This window comes from Acipenser ruthenus, chromosome 38 (genome assembly GCF_902713425.1).
Source record: "Acipenser ruthenus chromosome 38, fAciRut3.2 maternal haplotype, whole genome shotgun sequence".
In the NCBI taxonomy this organism is placed as follows: domain Eukaryota; kingdom Metazoa; phylum Chordata; class Actinopteri; order Acipenseriformes; family Acipenseridae; genus Acipenser; species Acipenser ruthenus.
The window spans coordinates 1,230,852-1,253,288 of record NC_081226.1 but is presented as its reverse complement, the minus strand read 5'-3'; the positions used below and the strand labels follow the sequence as shown (position 1 = coordinate 1,253,288).

Here is a 22,437-nt window from a genome sequence, read left to right as displayed (position 1 = left end):
AAATCAAGCCACTGGCACTGAAAATCTTGTCAAAATAGATTAGCAGTTACTGATTTAACTGATGACTTTAATAGGCCACCCCTGCAATTCATTTCAAAGAGTAAGAGAAAAGGAACACACAGCCACACCATGTTAACATGCTCAAGACTGTTTATTATTATTCATTTATTAGCAGATGCCCTTATCCAGGGTGACTTACAATTGTTACAAGATATCACATTATTTTTACATACAATTACCCTTTTATACAGTTGGGTTTTTACTGGAGCAATCTAGGTAAAGTACCTTGCTCAAGAGTACAGCAGCAGTGTCCCCCACCTGGGATTGAACCCACAACCCTCTGATCAAGAGTCCAGAGCCCTAACCACTACTCCACACTGCTGGCCACATGGTGGGCATGATATCAAACAATTATTTATAATTCATAACAGAAAGAGAGCAATTATTCCCTGGTCAGTATTGTCTCCCTCTGTCAGTAGGAGTAGTATACTGTAATAGCGGCTTGTGTAAATCTATCTGCCCTGGTTTCCAGTAGCAAGGGGTATCATTTTGACAGACTGGAGAAACCTTATCTGTAGATAACCCAAGCTACTTAATTCATAGCCGAGCTGAAACTGCTCCCCATAGACCAAGATGGCCTTTACTTACAAAAGGAGCCTACAGTGATGACATCATGCTATTATTCTACCTGAAACACAGGAGCTCAGCCAGGTAGAAAGGAAAGAAACAAACCATTGCCTTCTGAAGAGCTGGGAGTTCATTTCATTTTGAAGAATATGGAGGTGATTTTGCAGGTAACATGAATGCAAGTGGTTTTGAAAAGAAGACTGGAGATTCGCTGATCCGTAAGCCATTTTAATTTATATTTTATATTTCTTTTGGATTATGTAAGTGGCAATTCCAGCAACCGCTGGTGCACTGGCGACCAGTAAGGTATGGGAATTGGAACGCATTTACTGGTTTCCGTAGAGAATCCGATATCAAGGTGATATGTAAAACCCCAGCACACGTTTATAGCAATTCATCAAACTGACTTTTTAACTTTGAAATTGCTGCACAGCGCGATCTGAAACTGACTTATTTGATAAAGGAACACAAATCTGGTTTTAAAACATTTCGAGGAAGGCCACCCCTTGATATTGCAATTGGTTTATCTTTCAGTTCAAACCGATGATTGGCTTTGCACAGAGAGCTGTGGATTCATCACGAGACTGTGGATCAGTTAGAAAACTGGAACTGCTAGTCACTAAATCCACGGCAGCCAAATAAAAATCAAACCAGCGTAGTGTTCCTAACGTGTTTTTATAACGCATCTTACAAAGCACTGGAATGGAAAAGCCTTTCAGATGCATTGGTGGGATTGCACAATGTCTGCTGCAAGTCTTGCAATGCAATCCTTGAGATCTCTGAAAATTATATATATATATATATTCTTTTTTTTTCAAATTGGCTGAATCGGAAGTGTTTAAGTGGTGATGGAGGTTTTGACTTCCAGTGTATAAATCCTATTGACCCGACTCTTAAGGAAGGTTGAATATGGTGGTGTTTTCTTATCCTCACAGGCACTATTATACACTAGGACGTCTTATGAATACATCTGTACAATGTCTACTGCAATACAAAGGCAATGAAGAGGCTGCATAAGTAAACTGCTCGGCCTTTTTACCTGGTTTTTGATGACAGGTGTTGCTTTTCTGCTGGTGTCTGGAATGCCTAATAAATAAGTATCAGAATGGTTGAGGTGAGTAGTTCTATTTCCCTTATGGCTGTGGTTTATAAAAGGGTGCATAATGTGGGCTTTTTGCCTAAAAGTCACGTTCACCTTTAATGTAAGCACCGCACATTATTTTTGTCACCTTTACATTTTCTTCCATGTGTATCAAATTCTGTGTGACCCAAAGTATACCCCCTGTGCAGGGTCTTTTTCACCCTGTCTTACAGGCAAATTGTGTAGAAAAAATTCAGACAAATACTTTGTAATGTCACCAGATACCCTTGATGTAAATAATATATTTGACTATGTATGCATTTAATCTCCACTCATTCTCTGTAGCAGGAAGTTGTAGAAGCTCCCCCTAGCGGAGAAGCTAGCAGTGAACACAGCCCTGTTGAGGTAAGATCTATGATAAAACTTGCGCCTTCATTCATCCTACTACAACGATGATTGCTAATACTGGCATCACTTTGAAGGTTGCACCAGTCTTCGTAGTCACCACCGCAGAAACACATTTTTGTGATACCACGATGAGCAAATATCCTTGTCGCTCTCAGTGGTGGAAATAAGATTTGAGGGCAATAAATGCCCCTGATCAAAATCGTTGCCTTTTTTGGAAATTGATACATTTTGATGATAACAGGTCATTTTTTGGTAGGCCATAGAGTGGATGAATTCATGGATTCATTTTTCGCTGCAGGTTGAGGATTCAGAACCTCTCCCTTTCACAGAAGGTGCTACCGTGACCATTGCGATTCAGGTGAGATGATTTCAATACATTGTTTGATATGATTATTTATTTGATTTACATTTTTATCAGCCATTATTAATACAAACACTAAACACATCAGATGCTCTGCGGAACACTCGACAGATATCTACTTTTTTGCATATGGGGCTCATTTCTGGAATAACTATTGTACGGTCTTAACATTAATGCTAAAATCTCTACATTTCCCCCCAAACATTTAGGTGGTACCACCCAGTTTGACAGAAGACCCATTCTTGGCCCCCGTACCTGCAGAACCCCCCCTGGAAGCCCCTGCTTCTTCCCCCATAGACCCCCCCACAGACCCCCAGACATCGAGCGCCACAGGGCAGGTGGGCATCCCAATTGAGCCAACCAAGACCTTGTCAGAGGGGGAAGGTAAGATGCCAGCTTAATTTTTGCGCCTGTATACCCATCAAAACGGCTTCTCAAAGCTCATTTGTAATTAGTATCTCTGGTTTTGTGAAAGTCATGAAAAAATGTTTCCATACACTTAATGAAAAACTGCCCAAAATAAAAAAAAATGTGGCATTTTGAAATCTAACATGAAATACTACTGTACTACTATTATGGCTTCCGGTAGACTTTGAACAATATAATTTTGTAGTTTCTTTGATTACATGATGTTAAATAAAAGATAAATCAAAATTATGTTCATACAGGAGGCGTGGACCCAGATGCCCCTTCAGTGCCTACTGCCCCCCAGGGCTTGCAGATCTTCACCATCAATGTGCTGGTGTTGCTGGTGCTCCTTGCTGTCGCCTTGGTGATCTGCCTCATCGGTAAGGACTTCAGCTTTCACTCATACATCATAGCATCAGAAATGTGGTGGAACCCCTTCTTCAAGGTGAGTGAGGGTAGCAGGTTTGTGCCCAGAGCTTAACGTTGCCATGGATTGGGGGAGCGGACACCTGCAGGGATGAGCATAGTCCACCAGGGGAGCCATAATAGTAGTATTTCATGTTCAATTTTTCGATTGACTTTAAGAAAGCAGAATGAGTTCATTCTCTAGGGTGATGATGCAAACTTTTTAGCCAGGGCTGTATATTGTGTTAAGCATGCTTGTGAACTTTCTCATTTCCATTTGTCCTGCAGTGAAGTTTGTGTGTTTTCCTGCAAGGAAGAAGCCACCGTGCTGGGATCTATTTCCCCCTTGTGGAGAGAGTGGGAATTGCAGCTCCTCTCTCTCTACTGCCCCCTGCCTGACCAAGCAGTACCTTAATGACACCAACAACTCCAGCAAAGGTCAGCATTGGTGCATTCTCTTACAGTGCCATTACCGGAATAAACAACACAGATTAATATAAAGGCTCTTTAGTAAACCTAGATTATTTCTTTATAGTATTATAGATGGTATTTGGTATGGTATGCAGTATTTGCGTTATTATATTTTTACCGCGTTGGGTATTTTAACCAGGAGCGGGTTCAGACATGTCTTAATGGAGGTAACCAGTATCTTCACTTCATATGGTTTTCAAGCCACATTTTATGAGGCAGCCTGCCTGTGTCTAATCATTCCTTCTACTGTGGTCAGAGTACAGGAATCCAGTGGTGCTGTGGGGTGGGAATTCGCTCTTGCACCTCTATAACCCGGCTGACCAGAAGTACTACAGCGTGTGTCACCAGGGCTTCAACCAGACCTTGGCCTGGCTCTCCTGCCAGGAACTCGGCCTTAACAGGTACTCTCCCTAGCACTGCTACTGCCGGGAGCAGGGTATAGCACAGGGGAGCAGGGTACAGCACAGGGGAGCAGGATACAGCACAGGGGAGCAGGATACAGCACAGAGGAGCAGGGTATAGCACAGAGGAGCAGGGTACAGCACAGGGGAACTGGGTACAGCACGGGGAAAGATGGTAAAGAATGTTTTTTTTGTGGTGGATTGTGATTGCAGGATTGTGTTTGTTTTGCAGTCACCCCGTGTCACAGGCAGTGAGCCTGAACTCGCTGGGGTCACAGGACCTGGGTGACCTGGCCTCCATTCAGGAGAGGGGGTCGAGCAGCGCTCTCGAGGGACTGCTAAAGCCAGTGTGAGTGACCACCAGGCAGCTAAACTAACTGCACAGAAAACATTATGTTAAGCACGTTATTAACAGTTTCTTTTGTAAGAAAGAAGGAAAGAAAGAACAAACAAAAGAAATAAAATGAGAGAGCGAGAAAGAAAGGAAGGAAGGAAGGATAGGAAGGAAGGAAGGATGGAAAGACAATAAGAATAAACTAGAAAGGGAAGAAAGAAAGAAAGAAAGAAAGAAAGAAAGAGTAAACCTCAATAATTACTGTTCTATTTTGGTGTTCTGTTTAGCACGGCCTGCCCGAACAATGAAGTAGTTTCCCTGCAATGCACAGGTGAGTAGGCCGGTATAACGTGTCCACCTGTGAGTCACTGCTCGTGTGAAGAGGAGAATCATGCCAGCACTGTATAAACTCTTTCTTCTACAGCCACAGAGATCTCCCTTTGAGAGAACAGGTATTAAATCATACTGTCTCAATAACTGTGGAGCCAACAGGATCTGTGTCTGCATGTCTACTTATCCTTGGATAGAGAGCTGTTGGCTGTTTTTGAATTCTCTCTCTCTCTCTCTTGCTCTCTCCCAGACTGTGGTCACCGCTCTGTACCTACTGAGCGCATTGTGGGTGGCAACCCCTCGACTCTTGGACGGTGGCCCTGGCAGGCCAGTCTGCGCTGGGAAGGCAGGCATGTGTGTGGGGGCTCGGTAGTGTCAGCACGATGGGTCATGACAGCGGCACACTGCTTTGCACTGTGAGTTTACAAGCCAGACCTAAACTAATTTGATGTCTGCAGCTGGGTACACACCATACCAATTGCTATGTTAGTAAGTGTCCATTTATTGATTCCAGCATTCCAAAGTTACACATCTATAACGGAAATATTTATCGTTCGACACAACAAATGTGTGACTTAGTTTTAAACTGAACTCAGATAATGATCAGCTACCTAATTCTCTGGGAGAAAGCTCAGGTATGGAGATGGTCTGTCGTCAGGAGAGGATTCAGGTAGCTTGTCTCACTTATATATTATTATTATTTATTTCTTATCCAGGGCAACTTACAATTTGTTACAAGATATCACATTATGTATACATACAATTACATAATTTTTTTACACATTGTTTTACATACAATTACCCATTCATACAGTTGGGTTTTTACTGGAGCAATCTAGGTAAAGTACCTTGCTCAAGGGCACAGCAACAGTGTCCCCCACCTGGGATTGAACCCACGACTCTCCGGTCAAGAGTCCAGAGCCCTAACCACTACTCCACACTGCTATATATCCCACCTAACTGCTCGAGTTCTACTTTCATAACAATTTCGAAACACCATCCATTTCTTGACATAGTCTGTTACCCATGTGCTGTCAATACACATGGTGGGATAACTGTTCTGCATTCTAGATTGCCAGGAATGCCACCACACTGAAGTGCGGACCAGTCTTAGCAGTCACTATTATCAGCTGACCAGCAGGGGGCGGAGGGAGGTTGCTGAGCAGGCATCTCTTGGTATTAGTCACAGCTGCTTGTACGATTTGATGTGTGAGTTGCAGGTACAACCTGTTGACGGCTGGTAAGTGGACTCTCTTGGTGGGCTCCGTCAGCAGAGAGGGCTCGCCGGCAGGAGGGCAGTACAACGCGCTAGAGGTCTACCACCACCCCAGCTTCACTCACCTCAACAACGACTACGATATCGCCATGCTGCGCACCACCGTCGACGTACGCTTCTCAGGTGAGATTCGGGTTCCTCGCTGTTGAACGCGTGTCCCACTCTGAGGACTATTTAAAAGCCTGCTTGGAAAGACATGCTTCTTTCCCTTTCTCTTTGTTGGCGTGCATTCATTTCTTTGTGTCGTTGCAGACACAGTGCGGCCGGTGTGCCTTCCTAGCTATGGACAGACTTTCCCCCTAAACTCCAACTGCTGGATATCTGGATGGGGATACACTGAAGAGGGGGGTATGGGTCTTTAAAATACTTGTCCCATCTAAGGATCCTGTCCTTCTGTACATTTTCACATGTACAGGGGGATTCATAATTTGCATGACATTTTATAATAACAGCAGTGGGCAGCAGTGTGGAGTAGTGGTTAGGGTTCTGGACTCTTGACCGGAGGGTCGTGGGTTCGATCCCAGGTGGGGGACACTGCTGCTGTACCCTTGAGCAAGGTACTTTACCTAGATTGCTCCAGTAAAAACCCAACTGTATAAATGGGTAATTGTATGTAAAAAAAAAATGTAATTGTATGTAAAAATAATGTGACATCTTGTAACAATTGTAAGTCGCCCTGGATAAGGGCATCTGCTAAGAAATAAATAATAATAATAACAATATTAATATTATTTAATAACAGTCGAATAGAAAACCATACAAAACAAGTGTTGCACTGATTATGAATTGGTCTCTAAGCTGTAGATACTGTGTAGGTCGTGGGTCTGTTCTTTATTGTTCATGGCATTGTATTTAGAGCTCTGACATACAGACAGACAGATAACCCCTTATATCCTCAGAATCCAATACTCTCAATAACTTATATTAAATAACAGTGCTACCAAGCTGCATCACAATTGGACAAAGACGTGCATACGAAAGTCCTGCCACTTCTACCCCATACTCATCACTAGGGATAAGAAATGGATACCAAAGCCATGGTTAAGACTTTCTGTCTCAGTCTCTTCCACCTCATCCCTCCACAGGCCCCATCTCCCCCGTGTTAAGAGAAGGCCAGGTCCAGCTTATTGACAGCACTGTGTGTAGCCGTGTTGATGTCTATGGAAACTACATCACCCCACGCATGCTGTGCGCTGGCTACATGGACGGCAGGACTGATTCTTGCCAGGTAAAGGACCCCAGCGATTCCAGAGGTGTGGACGGTGTGTCTTTTGCGTTCATACCATGGTGATACCATGTGTCCAAATGTTAGTTTTGGGGTGTTAACGGTCCAAGATATTGCCAAGAAGTCACCAAACACTAGCAACCGTGCTTTCATATTTTACTGTATAAACGGAAATCACAATGGTTCTTTATAGGTAAATCAAACTACCCTAATCAAATTTTCCCATTGTTATATACTATGGATTGACCATAGTTTACCATGGTTTGACATGTTTTTTCTAATATGGTTTACCATACCTCTGTGAGCTTTACAATGCTTGCCTATGCTTTGCCATGCTTTCACAATGCTTTATTACACTTTGCTATGCTTTTACTAGCATAGGTATGACTATTTTTGCATTACCCACTTAGAACCGTTGTCTAAAACATGACGTGTATTTTATTATTTGTTTATTTAGCAGACGCCTTTATCCAAGGTGACTTACAGAGACTAGGGTGTGTGAACTATGCATCAGCTGCAGAGTCACTTACAACTACGTCTCACCCGAAAGACGGAGCACAAGGAGGTTAAGTGACTTGCTCAGGGTCACGCAGTGAGTCAGTGGCTGAGGTGGGATTTGAACCGGGGACCTCCAGGTTACAAGCACTTTTCTTTAACCACTGGACCACCCAGTCTAAGCCAATAGCATAAGCTTTGTGAATAGGATCCAGTGTCTTTGACATGGAGAATGAGTGTGTTTTATAGTCATGTCTTATTTACATGTAGAGTAGATGGGAATGGCAAAGTTCAAAGATCATATTTTCACAAATGAAAAAGCTGTCCATCAGAAAGTACTGTCCCTTCTACCATCCATACACCCGTCACTAGGGATAAGAGATGGATTCCAAAGCCATGGCTGGAGCTTCTTTCAGGGCGACTGATTGCATACCATGCTGTTTCTGCAGGGGGACAGCGGGGGTCCTTTGGTCTGTCAATCCGGCCAGTCTTGGTGGCTCGTGGGGATAGTGAGCTGGGGGGACGGCTGCGGCAGGCTTGACCGCCCGGGGGTCTACACCAACGTCAGCGAACTTCTGGACTGGATCTACCGCAAAATACAGGCGAGTCTCCTCAACACGCAGAGTAACAAATGCTGTCCGGACACTTCTGCTGCCTGGAGACTTGTATTTTAGTATTAGCACAAACTTCAAAGTGCTCAGTACAGTCTACACTGAATCAGGTGCAAGCTGGAAACATTTGAACCTCAGGGTTATATTTTCAAGGCGCTACTGTACCTCCAGTCGTTGATTAACGCCTATTTTTTGAAAGGAGAAAAAAATCCTTTATATGTTACAGAACGAGGTACAAAAACCTGGAGAGCGCTTGAAATATATTACAGCTGTGGACAAACGTTTTGCATCACCTAGAATTTTAGGATTGAGACATAATTTAATATATATATATATATATATATATATATATATATATATATATATATATATATATATATATATATATATATAAACGTCGTAATTTAGATACTTTATTTAACATCATGTAATCAAATAAACTACAAAACGATATCGCAAAAGTCTGCCGGAAGCCAGTACAGTAGTATTTCATGTTAGATTTCGAAATGTTATATTTTTCAATTGTTGTCAGTTTTTTTTTTTTTTTATAAGTACTTGTATATGGGAAAACTACAAAGCGGTATGTAATTCAATATGTTAACGTCACATTATTCAGCAGGTTTCATTCGAAGCAAAATGAGTTCCTTCTATAGAGCGATGCAAAACTTTCGGCCATAGCTGTGGATTTATAAATTGTCTTTATATATAACTCCTTAAATAAATCAATTATGAATATTGTTTCTTTTTTAAAATTAATTAATTAATTAATTAATTTATTTATTTATTTATGTCTCGGCAGGCTGACAAAGACATCCCATGATTCAAAACACCGCTGGAGTCAAGAAATGTTACACCGACACCTCCAAAATACATATTTTCCTATCGTTTCAGAAGAATTTAATAATTCAGTCTTCAGGAAACTGTGCCTTCATAGTTTCAAGAGTACTGCATGTGTTTAGTGTTTTGTTAAATGTTTGTTAATGTTTTGTTTAGTTTTTTTTTTTTTAGACAAAAAATATTACAAGAAAATAAATTCAAATAAATAAATTAAGAAAATGAAATGTCAATTCATTTGTACACAGTATAGGCACTGCCGTTTGTGTGTATAATGCTTGGTTTCCTGGGGGTGGGGTATTTTTAGGGGTAGCAACTAAAAATAAACACGTGTATTACCCCAGAAATGAGACAGGCCACCCATTTTCATTTTAAAATATCTGGCACTACACTAGGAAAAGAACCTTTTTTCGGCGTCCTCCAACTCTAAGTACACATACAATCCCTTGGACATTAAGCACCGGGATGCTTAATAACAGGATAAAACACACGGAAGGTGAAATATTGTGCAGTATTATCTGTAAGAATGGCTTGGAAACAGAGCCAGCTGGTCTAGTACGATCTTTTCAAATATAAATGCGTCTTTTCCATGTTTCAAAACTTCATTTGAGACCGAATGCACGACAGGTGAGATTGATAGAATTATGTTGTAAAATTTTAAGTATCCCCAGTACATTTTACACTTACATGGGTGAGTCTTTACAGCGTGCTAACATCATCCCTCTGAGCACTCTCCTTCATCCAACATCATTACTGTCTGCAGTAAGAACATCTGCTTTGCCAAATATCCGGTCATCTTTAAATATAACCCGTATGCTAACTTATTTTTTATCTACAAACCATTCAAATACACCTTGGCCCGTTCTCCATAACAAAAGCCAAGACGTGGTCAAAGTCACGTACTGTGTTCTTAACAGTCTGGCACGAGATCAACAACGACGTTTAATTAGGCAATACAGTCGTACAAAACCACTGTGCAGTATTGTATAGTCTATCTTGAGTAATGGCACAAAACATTGCGCATTGAACAGGGTGCTGCTGTAGCTGGGTATTCTGCAGTCTGCACAGTGCAGACAGCAGGCTAATGAGGAAGTTAGTTAAGTACCATTAAGAAAAGCTGTTAAGATTAAGCATTTGAGATACAAAGATACTGAAGAGCAATTTGGTACAGATATGAAAAAAAAAAAAACACTGAAGACCCGGTTCTTTGATGCGTTAAACTTCTGTTCTAAGAAATCGCTTGATACAGAAAGTTCCATAAAGCTAATATGAACAACAAGAACACATTAGTTAACTGATATTTTATATCAACGCCACGTTTTTAGATATTATTTCATTCATAAACGGCAATGCTTTCTAATACTGACCTTTTATTGGGTGTATTGAAGCCGTTAAAATACTTTTTTGCAGCACTAGAGGGGTCTGGAAAGGAAGGAGTCTTCTTTGCGTCACTGTGTATAACTACTAGTCTGGAGACTTTGCAAGTATCATAGTAAAGCAATGGCATTAGAAATGGGATGAAAGTTTAATAGGAAGGTTTTATCATAGTATCCAGAAAGAGGTGGATAAGGAACTGGGAAGGAAAGAGGGAAAGATCGTTAGATAGGTTAAGGATTGTACATAGTTCTCTGAATTAGTGTGTATTTAGAATGGGAAAACATAAAAATGGATTATGTGAAAAATGTAAAGTCTCAGAAACAGCGGAAGATTATTTATTAAAGTGCGAGGAATTTGTGGAGCAGAGAAGGAAATTGGAGAGGAGGCTGAGGGAAGTGGAGGTTTATGAATTAAACATAAAGAGTTTGTTGGGCAAAAGGAAGGAGTAAAGGGAGACTGAAAATACATTAACGGAATATATACAGGATACAGGAAAACTAGGGATGTTAATAAAGAAGACAAAAAAAAATATCAAAGGGAGACTAATGACTACAGATAGAGGGCGCTAATCATCTAAAAAGATAAATGGAAACGCGCCCTTTAGACTAACCTGAACAAGACTTTGCAAATAGCTTTCATGCCGGCTGTCAGATACGCTGTTGATCCTACGGCTCTCGAGTTAAATATTAACCAGAAGGAGCGTCCGTTGAGCTGGAAGCAGCAGACTTTCCTTGCGGATTCCGCGATGGGCTCTCCAGTATACAGACGTGTAAGGTCTCTCTTGGCCTGTAACCTGGCTTTTAGGACAGCCGGGAACAACAGTGGCATTAAATCCTGGCTGAAGCCAGCTTTTACCAGCAAACAACGGTTGTCTCTACCGTCGCAAAGCACTATACTTGCTAGAAGTTACTGTCAACACACGGCGCAGAAAGGACTTATATTCAGACAGGTAAGTTTGTACTGTATTCTGTATAAACAAACAGCTCTTTTTTTTGTAAGAATTTCGGAACAGGTGAAGCGAAACAAACATGTTTATAAACATTTGTAGCCTAGACAGATGTACGGTACGTTTGAGTTTGTACATATTGTCCCAAATCTGTAATACTGTATTCTACACTAGAGGTAATTAAAAATATATATATTCGTACTGTACTGCTTTATGGTGTTAAAACTGTATTGCATTCCCATCTTGTTTACACAAAATATATCATTATGTGGTGTCTTTTACATGTGCCCATAGTTAACCTAGATCTGCTCGTAACTAACGCTTATACCATCAGACCCGGAAATACAAATAGCAGCTTAGTTGTCTCCACATTAAAATGGCCACAAGGTATTTGGAGTTATGTAGGGACAGACTCCTTGTAATATCCCAAGGCTTATTATCTCACTTTGATTTATCACTTAACTGCCATACAAAATGAGAACTGAAGATAAGGAGGTTTGCTTTACAGTATTTGAATGTGCAAAGTTCAGTAGGAAAATATAACATACACTGTGTTTGTTTACAGCTCGTGTTTTTAATATGTTGTACGTATGCAGTGCAATAGACTGTGTGTTGAAATAAACATGACTGAACAATGTTTAAATTAATCTCATAGACATTTTATTAAAAGTTTTGCCATATTATTAGTGAATTCCAGATCGTCAGCCCAGCTTATGGGCACAGTAATTGGTCGAGACCTTTGAGGGGATATTAAAAAGGGTTAACTGTATGCATAGGCTTTTTGTTCAACCTGAGCGCTCAATTAATTAATCGGTGTAGTTATTTGATTAACTGGACACATTTAGCACGTCTCTCCAATGTTTCATAGGTAGTGTACCTTGAATCAAGTGCAATTTTTTGAAATCGTCAACTGGAAAAAAATATTAAACCCGTGCAATTGAACAAATAATTAGATACACTATAACTTAGTAGAGCTCAAGTTGGAATGAAAACCATTAGACCCTGCGACCCTCGGGTGACTGGAGTTTAAATGCTTTAAATCCTGACTTCATTCCTCTTCCGATGGCAGATGTTTGAGCCAATAAGCAGCACCTACACTTACCTGCTAGCCGACTGCGAGACCAGAGAGGCGGTTCTGATCGACCCAGTTCTGGAAGAGGTGGAACGGGATGCCAAGCTGGTGAAAGAACTCGGACTCAGACTCCTGTACGCAGGTCGGTGTGATGTGTCTGAGTCTGGCTTCTGCCAGCGCCAGTGCGTGTCTCTCAGGCTCAAACAACAGACCAGTTTGTATGAACTCTATGGAGTTTGAGATGTTATCCTGTCATAACTATGAAAACCATATATGCATTATGAAATAGATACATAAGATAGGAAAATTAAGGTTTTACAATTTTGCACACAGTGGCTGAAAGGGAAGTCTAGTGGGGTCTTTTTTAGATTGGGAAAAAAAAGCTTGTCTATTTAACTTCACTAAGCAAAACAGAGTATTAAACTGAGTTAAAAGAAAACAACAGGTCTGTAATTTTGACAGACGCATGTGAGAACATTTAAGTAAAATCCACTTTTACAAAGTTTTGAAAATTAGGCCCATAATGTGGATGTTTGGTTGAGTTAGGCATTTTAGCTTTAGACGACTGTCAAATACTGTTGCACGCAAAGAAATATGATTATTGATCACTGACATAAACACACTATCAGTGATATCACAATAATCCATTTAAATTAACTGATGTGGCGATGTACAATTACTGCCGTACTTGATTGATTTCTCCGGATCAGAGGTGGAACTGTAAAAGGGAAATGTGGTGTTTTGAAGTTCTGGGGTTATTGCCACCAACTAAACTTTGCTGTCTGTCTGCATGGTGTGTCCAGCGAACACTCACTGCCATGCAGACCACATCACAGGCACAGGGCTCTTGAAGAAGGTGGTGCCAGGGTGCAGGAGCATCATCTCAAAGGACAGCGGGGCTAAAGCTGACATCACTATCCAAGAGGGCGACTGCATCAAATTCGGGAGATTCGTGAGTCTCTGCCCAGTCAAGTAGCAGGGGTTAAACCAAGACACCAGATATGAAGCCAGTTTAATTGACAAGCAAACGGTGACTTAAATTGAAGTAATTTGTTGCCACTGTGAGAAGCTCATTTTAAATACTGCTAATTGCTATTTTGATCAATGAGGTGTCAAAACGGATTGAGAGGGAACGGGGAATTGGAATTGGAATTGGAATTGAAAATCAGGAATTGACCCCAAACCTGACCCATGTTTTATAAAAATGTAGAAATTAAAGTAGAACAGTAAGTAAGCTGGTTTATAAGCTGGTAGTGGTGGAGGTATATGGGGTCTGCCTTTTGTATAGCAGTGACTCAGCTGTTTTTAGTATTGTTCTCTCTCCCTCACCCCTCAGCATCTGGAGGCTCGAGCCACCCCAGGGCACACTGACGGCTGTATGACCTTCGTCCTGAATGACCACAGCCTGGCCTTCACTGGAGACGCGCTGCTCATCCGAGGCTGCGGCCGAACTGATTTCCAGCAAGGTGAGCACGTCTCAGCTCTGATGGAAGGGACTCCTGTGCTGTTCGGTGTGGTTACATTGATTAGTCATTTAGCAGATGCTTTTATCCAAAGCGACTTGCAGAGACTAGGGGGTGAGCGATGCATCACGACTGCTGCTGCTGCTGCAGAGTCGCTTACAATAGGACCTCGGTTTTACATGTTAGTTCCAGATGTACCAAAATGTCATGCCGCTGAGGATAACAGTGAATCAAATTTTTTTTATTTTTTTTATCAGCACTTATCCGGCTCCAAGCAGCTGGTTGATCTCAAAACTTTGTCAAGTCGGGCCTTAAAGGAACCCAATTGATTCAGTAGGGCGAGGTAACCCATTCTGTATCCTCGCCACTCTCTGTGTAAGAAATGTCTCCTTCCCTCTGTCACACATGTCTCCTGTTAAAGAGGTTACCTTGAAGTGTCATTTTGCTTGCACTGTTTTACATACCGTACTATTGTGTGGTGTTTCTAATCATTCCTGAGTGCTTCTGGGTTCTCTTCTTCCGATATTGAGTTATAGTTTTTCTCTGAATCTGCGATCTCTGAACAGCCTTTCAACTCTACCAGCGCAAACCAGTTCAAAGCCAATTTATAGGCACATTTTGACAAATCATTTTGTCTCTCTATGACAGCAAACAGCACCCAGATCCCCACCGAATGATTCTGAACGCCAGAATATAGTAAAAGTAAGCAATTGTAATGACATTGAAAGCCACTCACTTCCCAACCAATGGTGGTGTCCTGTGATTTGGACGTTGTTCATTTTTCTGTGTAATACAGATTACATCCACCAGGTGTCAGCATAATAAAGAATTTTGTACAAGGTGGTAATCTGTTGGTAATGCTATGAAATGCACCGAAAACAATATAACATGTATTTTGTAATATGTCACCCTTTTTTTAAAGTTTATGTAATAATGAATAAATCATGCTTGATTTGTACTTGCTTGCATCAGAGTGCAGGAGCCCGTATAGGTGTCTGTAGACAGCACAATCGAGCACATTTCTGTTTTAATTTTTTTTTGTGTGTTTAATAAAACCACCATATTTTTTCTCTTTTTTTTTTTTTTTCCTAGGTTCTGCCACAACACTGTACAAGTCTGTCCATGAAAAAATATTCAGCCTGCCTGAGTGGTGCATTGTGTACCCTGCTCACGACTACAAAGGTGAGAGAAAAAATCAGATGCAATGAAAATACTCTTTGATCTGAATAAGGACAGCAATATAAAGGCTTGAGGGCTCATAAAGTGACCAGGTGTATAAAGATGTGATCTCTTCAAAAAGGTTAAGAAAAACAACACAGCCATGGTAAGATGTTACATCTACAAATATATTCAATAAAAAATACCCCCTTTTTTAATCCCCGGCATTCCGTAAATCTTGGGGGGGGGGGGGAAACACTTGGCCAATTGGCATGAAGTGTGGTATAAACATTATTTAGCATAAATAAGGTCGAGCATATATGTAGGTGTTTCTGTGTGTACATCCATCTGTATATCACACTGTCACTTAACGTGAATCTTGAACAGAAAATTTCACATCCTGTAAGTCATTTTAATATACTTTACCATGATACTAATATCTAATTTGCTTACCGAATGACTTAAGTACCACGTATCGAGTTTTCATTAAACTATACATTGCCATTCCCTATATATCCCACTCTGTACGTACTGTTGATACAGATAGCCCTGCTGATAGCTCTCCCCGTGAACGTGGATGAATGGGACTTGCTTGTTTTTTGTTGGTGATTTAAGTGCTCGCATGCAAGTTTTTCCTAAAGGAGGCGTCTTGTTTAAGTTGGTACATATTCTGCAAAAAGAATATGATGCTGTTGTGGTTTGTATGCCTCTCAGGAATGACAATGTCTACAGTGGACGAAGAGAGGAGGCTGAACCCTCGACTAACTAAAAGCATGGAAGAGTTTGTCATCATTATGAGCAACCTGAACCTACCCAAGCCTACTCAAATAGGTAACTTACTGTACAGCAATGTTTACCCCCAGCAACAGATCCAAGAATCAATATAAACCTCTTCTGTGGCAATTTGAGAGTTCATTTCTAGGTGATGTATAAAGTAGCATATATGGTGATCTTCAAGGTCTCGAGGAGATTACTAAATCTCAACAATTTTCAGCAAAGGCTATTGACTTACAATTAGGGCTTGAACTTTTCGTTTTTTATTTGCCAAATCTCTACCTCCCTTTAAATGTTAATTAGTAGTTGCAAAGCTGTCTCTGCATCCTAAGAAAGAGAACACTACTAATTTAAAGACTGGGTGTAAGATTTTTTTTTTTTCTCAGCTACGAATCAAGGCGATTTTAAATGATGGTCTTGCTATCAGTGCACACTCAGTACTGGGTATTTTATGCTGAAAAGAAAATCTGTCAGGACAACTCTGTTAAACGAGTGAAAATAACACAAGCACAATGATAAACTAGGTGATTGCAAGAATGAAATGCAATTGGGGCCAGCGAAGAGCAATTAGAAATAAAAATGTGTTTGAAATAAAAAATTAAGCGAAACAGAATCGGGCTCAGTCAAGATATGAAGGTAAAAACAAGGGCATTGTTTTGTAATTAACAACTTTTTCTGAGTTTAATTGGGAAATAAGTTTAAAGGGACATCATGTGATCAAAAATAACACCCGAAAACTTCAAGCCCTACTTATAATACAGGACAATGGGCAGAAATCACTAAACAGAGTGATTTCTGCTCATTAACAGGTGAAATATGCAGCCCTGGTGTAAATGCGTAGCGTTGCTTGCTGGGAGCTCAATGATTTAATCTCTCTTGTTTTCACAACACAGACACCGCTGTTCCTGCCAATCTGGTGTGTGGGATCCAGGGTGATTGAGGACTAACCCTAACGCTGCTTCTCGCTGGACACAGAAAATGGTTTAGTTTTTTCAGCCTCATTTTTATATATGAAATGAACAACATGTCTTTTTTATGATTTTTATTATTGTGTGTATTGCAATATGTAATTAAGACAGGATAAAGAAGATGACAGGAAATTAGTCTGATAATGTAATGGCAATTTTGTGGCTTTTATTCAAAGTACTTTGATAGAATTGCCTGTCAACTATGACTTTCAGCACTTATAAAATGTGTTGTGTATATATATAATTTAATGGAAATGGAAATAACCGGTGACTTACAGCCCTTCATAACTCAAGGCTTTGTGTTATTTTTGAGATGAACAAAAACTACAGAAATCGTACGTGCTTTTGCCATAATCAACACTGTGAATATAACATCCACTATTGATATAAATAGTGACGCATTTGTTGGATAGATTGACTCCATGCAAACAGTTACAGTGAAGTGTAATCGGACAATAAATCATGGTATTGTTCATTTTTTGGTTTAATATATTTTTTTAATATTTTTTTTTTACTACGTGTGTGTATGTTGAAAATACTGAATGTGAAAATAAAGTAGTTGGCTTGCACTGACCATGCACTGCTGTAGAAATACAATGTCTAACCTTCATCGGTATTTCACATTAAGAATCATGTTTGCAGCATGAATACTGGAGCTAATCTTAAGGTATCGGTTTGTTCCGTGCTCTAGCATTGCCCCTAGTGGGCCCTCGTGTAAACCACCAAAACAAATGCTGCACAATCTGGCACTCGTTTTGAGAGGGAGGACTCAAGAGAAGACTGGGGAAGTGCCTATTGCAGAGCAGTGAGGGAGATCTCTGATGGCTCCTTTCTGCTTGTCTGTTTAACCTGTGTCTGACAGTCAAGCCCCAAACCTCCAGGACAAAAAAACGACAACAAACGAGATTGCCACAAAACACTTTCATTGGTAAATAATTACAGATATGTACACGGTAGACAAGTGTCAATTGGAATTGTTTTTGCTGATAAAATGATTTGGTAAAACTGTAGCGTGAACCTAAGCATGTGTTTGTCTGCTGACCTAGAGTTGAATTGTTAATAAAAGACCTAAACATTTATAAATTAAGGAGAAAAACAAGAAAATGCAGGGCGCATTAAGTGTACAAAGTGGAGGTTTTATTGTATACGGCACACACACAAAATGAAACCAAAATGAATTGTTTCAACATATATTTTAGTGTAGATACTGTAATAATATACTGTCAATTAATTCTACAATATACAGTATGTGTGTGTGTGTGTGTGTGTGTGTATATATATATATATAATGGAAGTGATGCATTTGAAAATGTATTGTTGTCTTATCACACGTAGCTACAGTAAAACCATAGGGGTTTGAATGATGGGTTATTTATTCAAGGCCTGTCAGTCATTATGAGAGGACACTCTTTCTTCTCTCAGTTCCCTGTAAGCCTCTTAGGAACAGAATCCTTTGTTCTCAATGCCTCGCTTGGGAAAAGTGCCAGAGGCACCCAGACAGCGTCCCACAGCCACAACAGCACAAACCTGTTCAGCGAAACTGCTGACAGCTCTTTCAAATGCACCTCAACGAGCTCCTGCACACACAAACAGGCTCGAATCCGTCTCCTGTTCTACGCAGCATTTCGGAGAAATAAACTAGGGGTAATAAGCACTGATTTGCGCTTCATTTTTTGTATTCATGAATTTCCCTGATCTATTCTAAAAATATTTTATTTACAGCCTTGTGCACATTGATTAGAACACCCCATTTGCTTCTGTTGTTTTGATTTGTTGTGCAGATGAAATCAAACCCCTGGAACTGAGAATCGGAATAGACAAGTTAGTGATTGGCTAATTTAATTGACAGCTTTAAACGGCCACACGTGCATTGATTATGGGGCCACGAGCATTCCAACTAATCAGCTGTTCTCATTAATAACAGTAAACAGATACTGTACAGACTTGTATTATGAATCTCAAATTCTTATTGATGTGGGTTAATAATATAACTGCACTTTTAGCTGATCCTTTTAAAAAGGTACAAAAAAAAAAAAAAACCTTCGTCCTACACCCAAGATACCATCTACTTCTGTATATTTTTAACCACATTTTATGCAGTGGCAAAACATTTGCCAGCTAGTATTTTTCCTTTAGAATGTTCGGCAGTGGAGAAGCTAGAGATTTATAACCACCCACACCTGTCAATTAAAATACAGAAGAGTTCTCAAAGAGGACTCCAAAATATGGAGTCATGTTGTTATGGCTACAGTGATGTTTCTTACTGTAAACAAACATTTAAAAAAAAAAAAAAAAAAAAGCGCATTCCTGAGCTGAGATCGTGTTCCTATTTCTTCTCATTTTTTTTTTTTTTTAAATCATTTAAAAATAAATTTAAGAAGCTGAATCTGCAGTAGCTGCAGTAGAAATGCAGAATACAGAAGTAAACTTGTCAATTTGTAAAGCAGGTTGACAAGTAAAGTTAACTGCTTATTAAACTGATCAACTGTGCACTGTAATTTTCCGTTCTGTACCTTCTGTTGATGTATGCCATATGGTCATTGACTTTTTCATCCTAGTGATGTCTGATTTTGAATTTAGAGACCTGACAGCGACGAATGTTAATGACATACTTGTTTCCTTTCGCCAAAAGCATGTTCAAATAAATCTTCTGTCCAGTTGCTCTGTGTATAATGATCCAGATTATCTGCACTTCCCCTGTTCATCAGAGCTCAGATGAACACCCTGCTATGGGAACTGTCTGGGCATCAAGAATGCATGACTCACCAGTCTGCCCAGCTGGAGAAAGTCTGTGTGGTTACATTAAAAAAGCAAGGTTCACAGACTGTGTATCTGAAGATCACCTCACAATTAAGGACACTTTTTTTTATAGTCCCAATCTACTTTTATTGACGGCAATTTAAAACCAGTTAATATAGACCCTAGGTTTACCATAGCCCATAATCTTCTTTTTTTTTCACTACTAAAATACTAAAAAAAGTGCTTCCTACCTTCTGTTCTAAACTTACATTTACTCACCTTCCATTTTTGCCCTCTTGTTCTTCACTTTTAGGGCACTGCTGCTGTACCCTTGAGCAAGGTACTTTACCTAGATTGCTCCAGTAAAAACCCAACTAAAATAATGTGATATCTTGTAACAATTGTAAGTCGCCCTGGATAAGGGCTGTCAGCTAAGAAATACATAATAAATGTAAAGACTTAATCAGATTAAAGTTAGATTGTTTCTAGGTCAAATGAACCACCTACAATAAACGGTTTAGCTGGAAACTAACAGGATTTTTAGATTAGGGAGACTGTGAAAGCTGAGTTGCAGGTTTCTCTTCAGTAGATAACTTCCACTACAAAAGAGCTTGTGTCCTTTTATTCTCAAAACACTTACTGTGTGTGCCTCAATGCAAACAACAGACGGGTGACTGTAAAGCACCTAATCAACCTGTTTTAAAGGGGATCGACCGACAATGCATTTCAATGACAGTAACTTCATGGAGTTGAATACTTTATTTCATGTCTCTGACAATACCTCTTTTTTTCTGCTTTATCTACAGTAACGCCCGAAGTGCCGTATAATAAAACGATACTGGCAGACATCATTTACCACACTGTATTGTCACACAAGTACACAGTCTGGCGTGCGGCATGTTCTCCTGGTATCAATCAATCAATCTTTATTTTATATAGCTCCTTTCATAGTGGACCACCATCACAAAGCGCTTTACAAGATGCAGTAACAACAAGAAAATCCATAATACATTAAATACAGTGGAAAGTGCCAAATACATGATAGTAGCATAATACATGAAATAGTAGTAGCAACACAGCAGATAATAACAGATATCAAGGTTAAAGACCATGCATGTGGTTTACTGTCCAACCAGCAACGGATCACTTGTACGTCTGACTGCAATTGCTAATTTCAAGAACGATTTTGCACCAATGCACCGAGCTTGAATTGTGTGCAAACCCTTTTTTTTCCCAGAAGGGTACACATAACAATTATTATTATTATTATTTATTTCTTAGCAGACGCCCTTATCCAGGGCGACTTACAATCGTAAGCAAAAACATTTCAAGCGTTACAATACAAGTAATACAATAAGAGCAAGAAATACAATAACTTTTGTTCAAGTAAAGTACAAGTTTGACAAACCACAATTCAATAATACAGCAGGTAATAGTGATAGTTACATCAGGATATGATTAAATAGTGATAGTTACATCAGGATGTGATTAAATACAAAGTACTACAGGTTAAACACTTGGCAGATTACAGTATTCTGAAGTACAGGATTAAATGCAGTAAAATAGGGGCTGATAAGAGCAAAATAAAGCACATTTACATGAAGGGTGATAGTGTCCCAGGATACAAACAGAGGAGTTCTACAGGTGCTCTTTGAAGAGGTGAGTCTTAATAATGTACTTTAGAATTGTCAGTTGCAGTGGTTTGATTTCATCTGCACAACAAATTAAAACTGCAGAAGCAATGGGGCGTTCTCATAAATGTCAACACTGCATTGTAAGAGTTATAAAAAACAGGTTTGATGTAACATGTACCTCTTTCGGAACTGTTGCTGACGTCATTGTTTATTTAGGAGACAACTCGTTCAAATATCCAGCTCATGTCTAAGGGTGTCTTCCTGTTACCAAATGTTACACACCCCATACCTTACAGGACATGCGGTGATTCATTACTAAAACAAAGCCATCTCTGTTGGCTTAATCCCAGTTAATGATGATGACACATTTTACTTAATTGTGGCAACACAATTTGAAAGCCCAATCCGAGTTTGGGAGACCTGCCGTGTCAGACCTCATCGGTAATTGTGTTTCCCTATTTCAGCTGCAGCGCCTACTGCTGCTGTCATCCCATTAAATAATATGAAACGATTTATGAGACCACACCCTAGCACTTCTGTAGAAAAAGCTTCAAGCACTATGGAATCAAAAGCTTCAATTTTCTCTAATTATGAGTAAGGTGTCTTAAAGGAGCAACCAGAAACACACACACAAAAACTTCTATTACCATAAGCAACATTCGCTTATATATATATATATATATATATATATATATATATATATATATATATATATATATATATATAAACGTACTCATAAGTCCTTTATAGTTTTCCCGCAAATGTTTAATTGGTTTTCCATACTGGATCGGGTAATGCCCCCTCTGTTCTATCTAAAATGCCACTTCCTGTGTGTACAGGAAACAGTGCGTGTTGCTGTCGATGCCCTATAGGAAGCTATGTGGGGTCCTATTACCTGTAACACAGTATGGTCTCGTAAAGGTAACACAGGAGTGGAAGGCGCAGTGTAACTTCCTCAAAGGAAATGCATGCAAACCTCCATTAACCTCGTGAAGTACCAGCTGTCTTGTTTTAATATAAATATATATATATATATATA

General features: G+C 39.8%; 2 protein-coding genes across 4 annotated transcripts; both read left to right on the top strand.

The window, feature by feature from the left end:
* The first annotated feature begins 366 nt into the window (after positions 1-366).
* LOC117969534 (transmembrane protease serine 3-like) lies at positions 367-9,469 on the top strand. 3 transcript variants are annotated; one of them, XM_059009395.1, is made up of 16 exons: positions 367-845; positions 1,563-1,741; positions 2,057-2,113; positions 2,415-2,474; positions 2,687-2,861; positions 3,146-3,265; positions 3,579-3,728; positions 4,018-4,162; positions 4,395-4,511; positions 4,784-4,827; positions 5,077-5,242; positions 6,047-6,225; positions 6,355-6,450; positions 7,188-7,330; positions 8,272-8,424; positions 9,233-9,469. In XM_059009395.1, the coding sequence occupies exons 2-16, from the start codon at positions 1,733-1,735 to the stop codon at positions 9,251-9,253; spliced, it is 1,635 nt and encodes a 544-aa protein (XP_058865378.1). In that variant the 5' UTR covers positions 367-845; positions 1,563-1,732; the 3' UTR covers positions 9,254-9,469. The 3 variants fall into 3 exon arrangements, with proteins under 3 accessions (XP_058865378.1, XP_058865377.1, XP_058865376.1); XM_059009394.1 differs by having other exon boundaries at positions 367-794; positions 2,054-2,113; positions 9,233-9,468; XM_059009393.1 differs by having other exon boundaries at positions 2,054-2,113; positions 9,233-9,468.
* A 1,745-nt stretch (positions 9,470-11,214) lies between these two features.
* Positions 11,215-17,599, top strand: LOC117433799 (persulfide dioxygenase ETHE1, mitochondrial-like). Its single transcript, XM_034056219.3, has 7 exons — positions 11,215-11,593; positions 12,660-12,804; positions 13,466-13,614; positions 13,999-14,128; positions 15,218-15,307; positions 15,998-16,114; positions 16,951-17,599. Exons 1-7 carry the CDS (start codon positions 11,282-11,284, stop codon positions 16,995-16,997), a joined length of 990 nt encoding a protein of 329 aa, XP_033912110.3. The 5' UTR covers positions 11,215-11,281; the 3' UTR covers positions 16,998-17,599.
* The last annotated feature ends 4,838 nt before the right edge of the window (positions 17,600-22,437 follow it).

Excerpts from the sequence above, each read along its gene's own strand:
- LOC117969534 (XM_059009394.1), top strand. Across the intron at positions 2,114-2,414 it reads GTGAACACAGCCCTGTTGAG|GTTGAGGATTCAGAACCTCT; the intron begins GTAAGATCTATG and ends TTTTCGCTGCAG. Across the intron at positions 2,862-3,145 it reads GACCTTGTCAGAGGGGGAAG|GAGGCGTGGACCCAGATGCC; the intron begins GTAAGATGCCAG and ends ATGTTCATACAG.
- LOC117433799 (XM_034056219.3), top strand. The coding sequence starts at position 11,282 with ATGCCGGCTGTCAGATACGCTGTTGATCCTACGGCTCTCGAGTTAAAT. Across the intron at positions 12,805-13,465 it reads ACTCAGACTCCTGTACGCAG|CGAACACTCACTGCCATGCA; the intron begins GTCGGTGTGATG and ends TGGTGTGTCCAG. Across the intron at positions 16,115-16,950 it reads ACCCAAGCCTACTCAAATAG|ACACCGCTGTTCCTGCCAAT; the intron begins GTAACTTACTGT and ends TTCACAACACAG.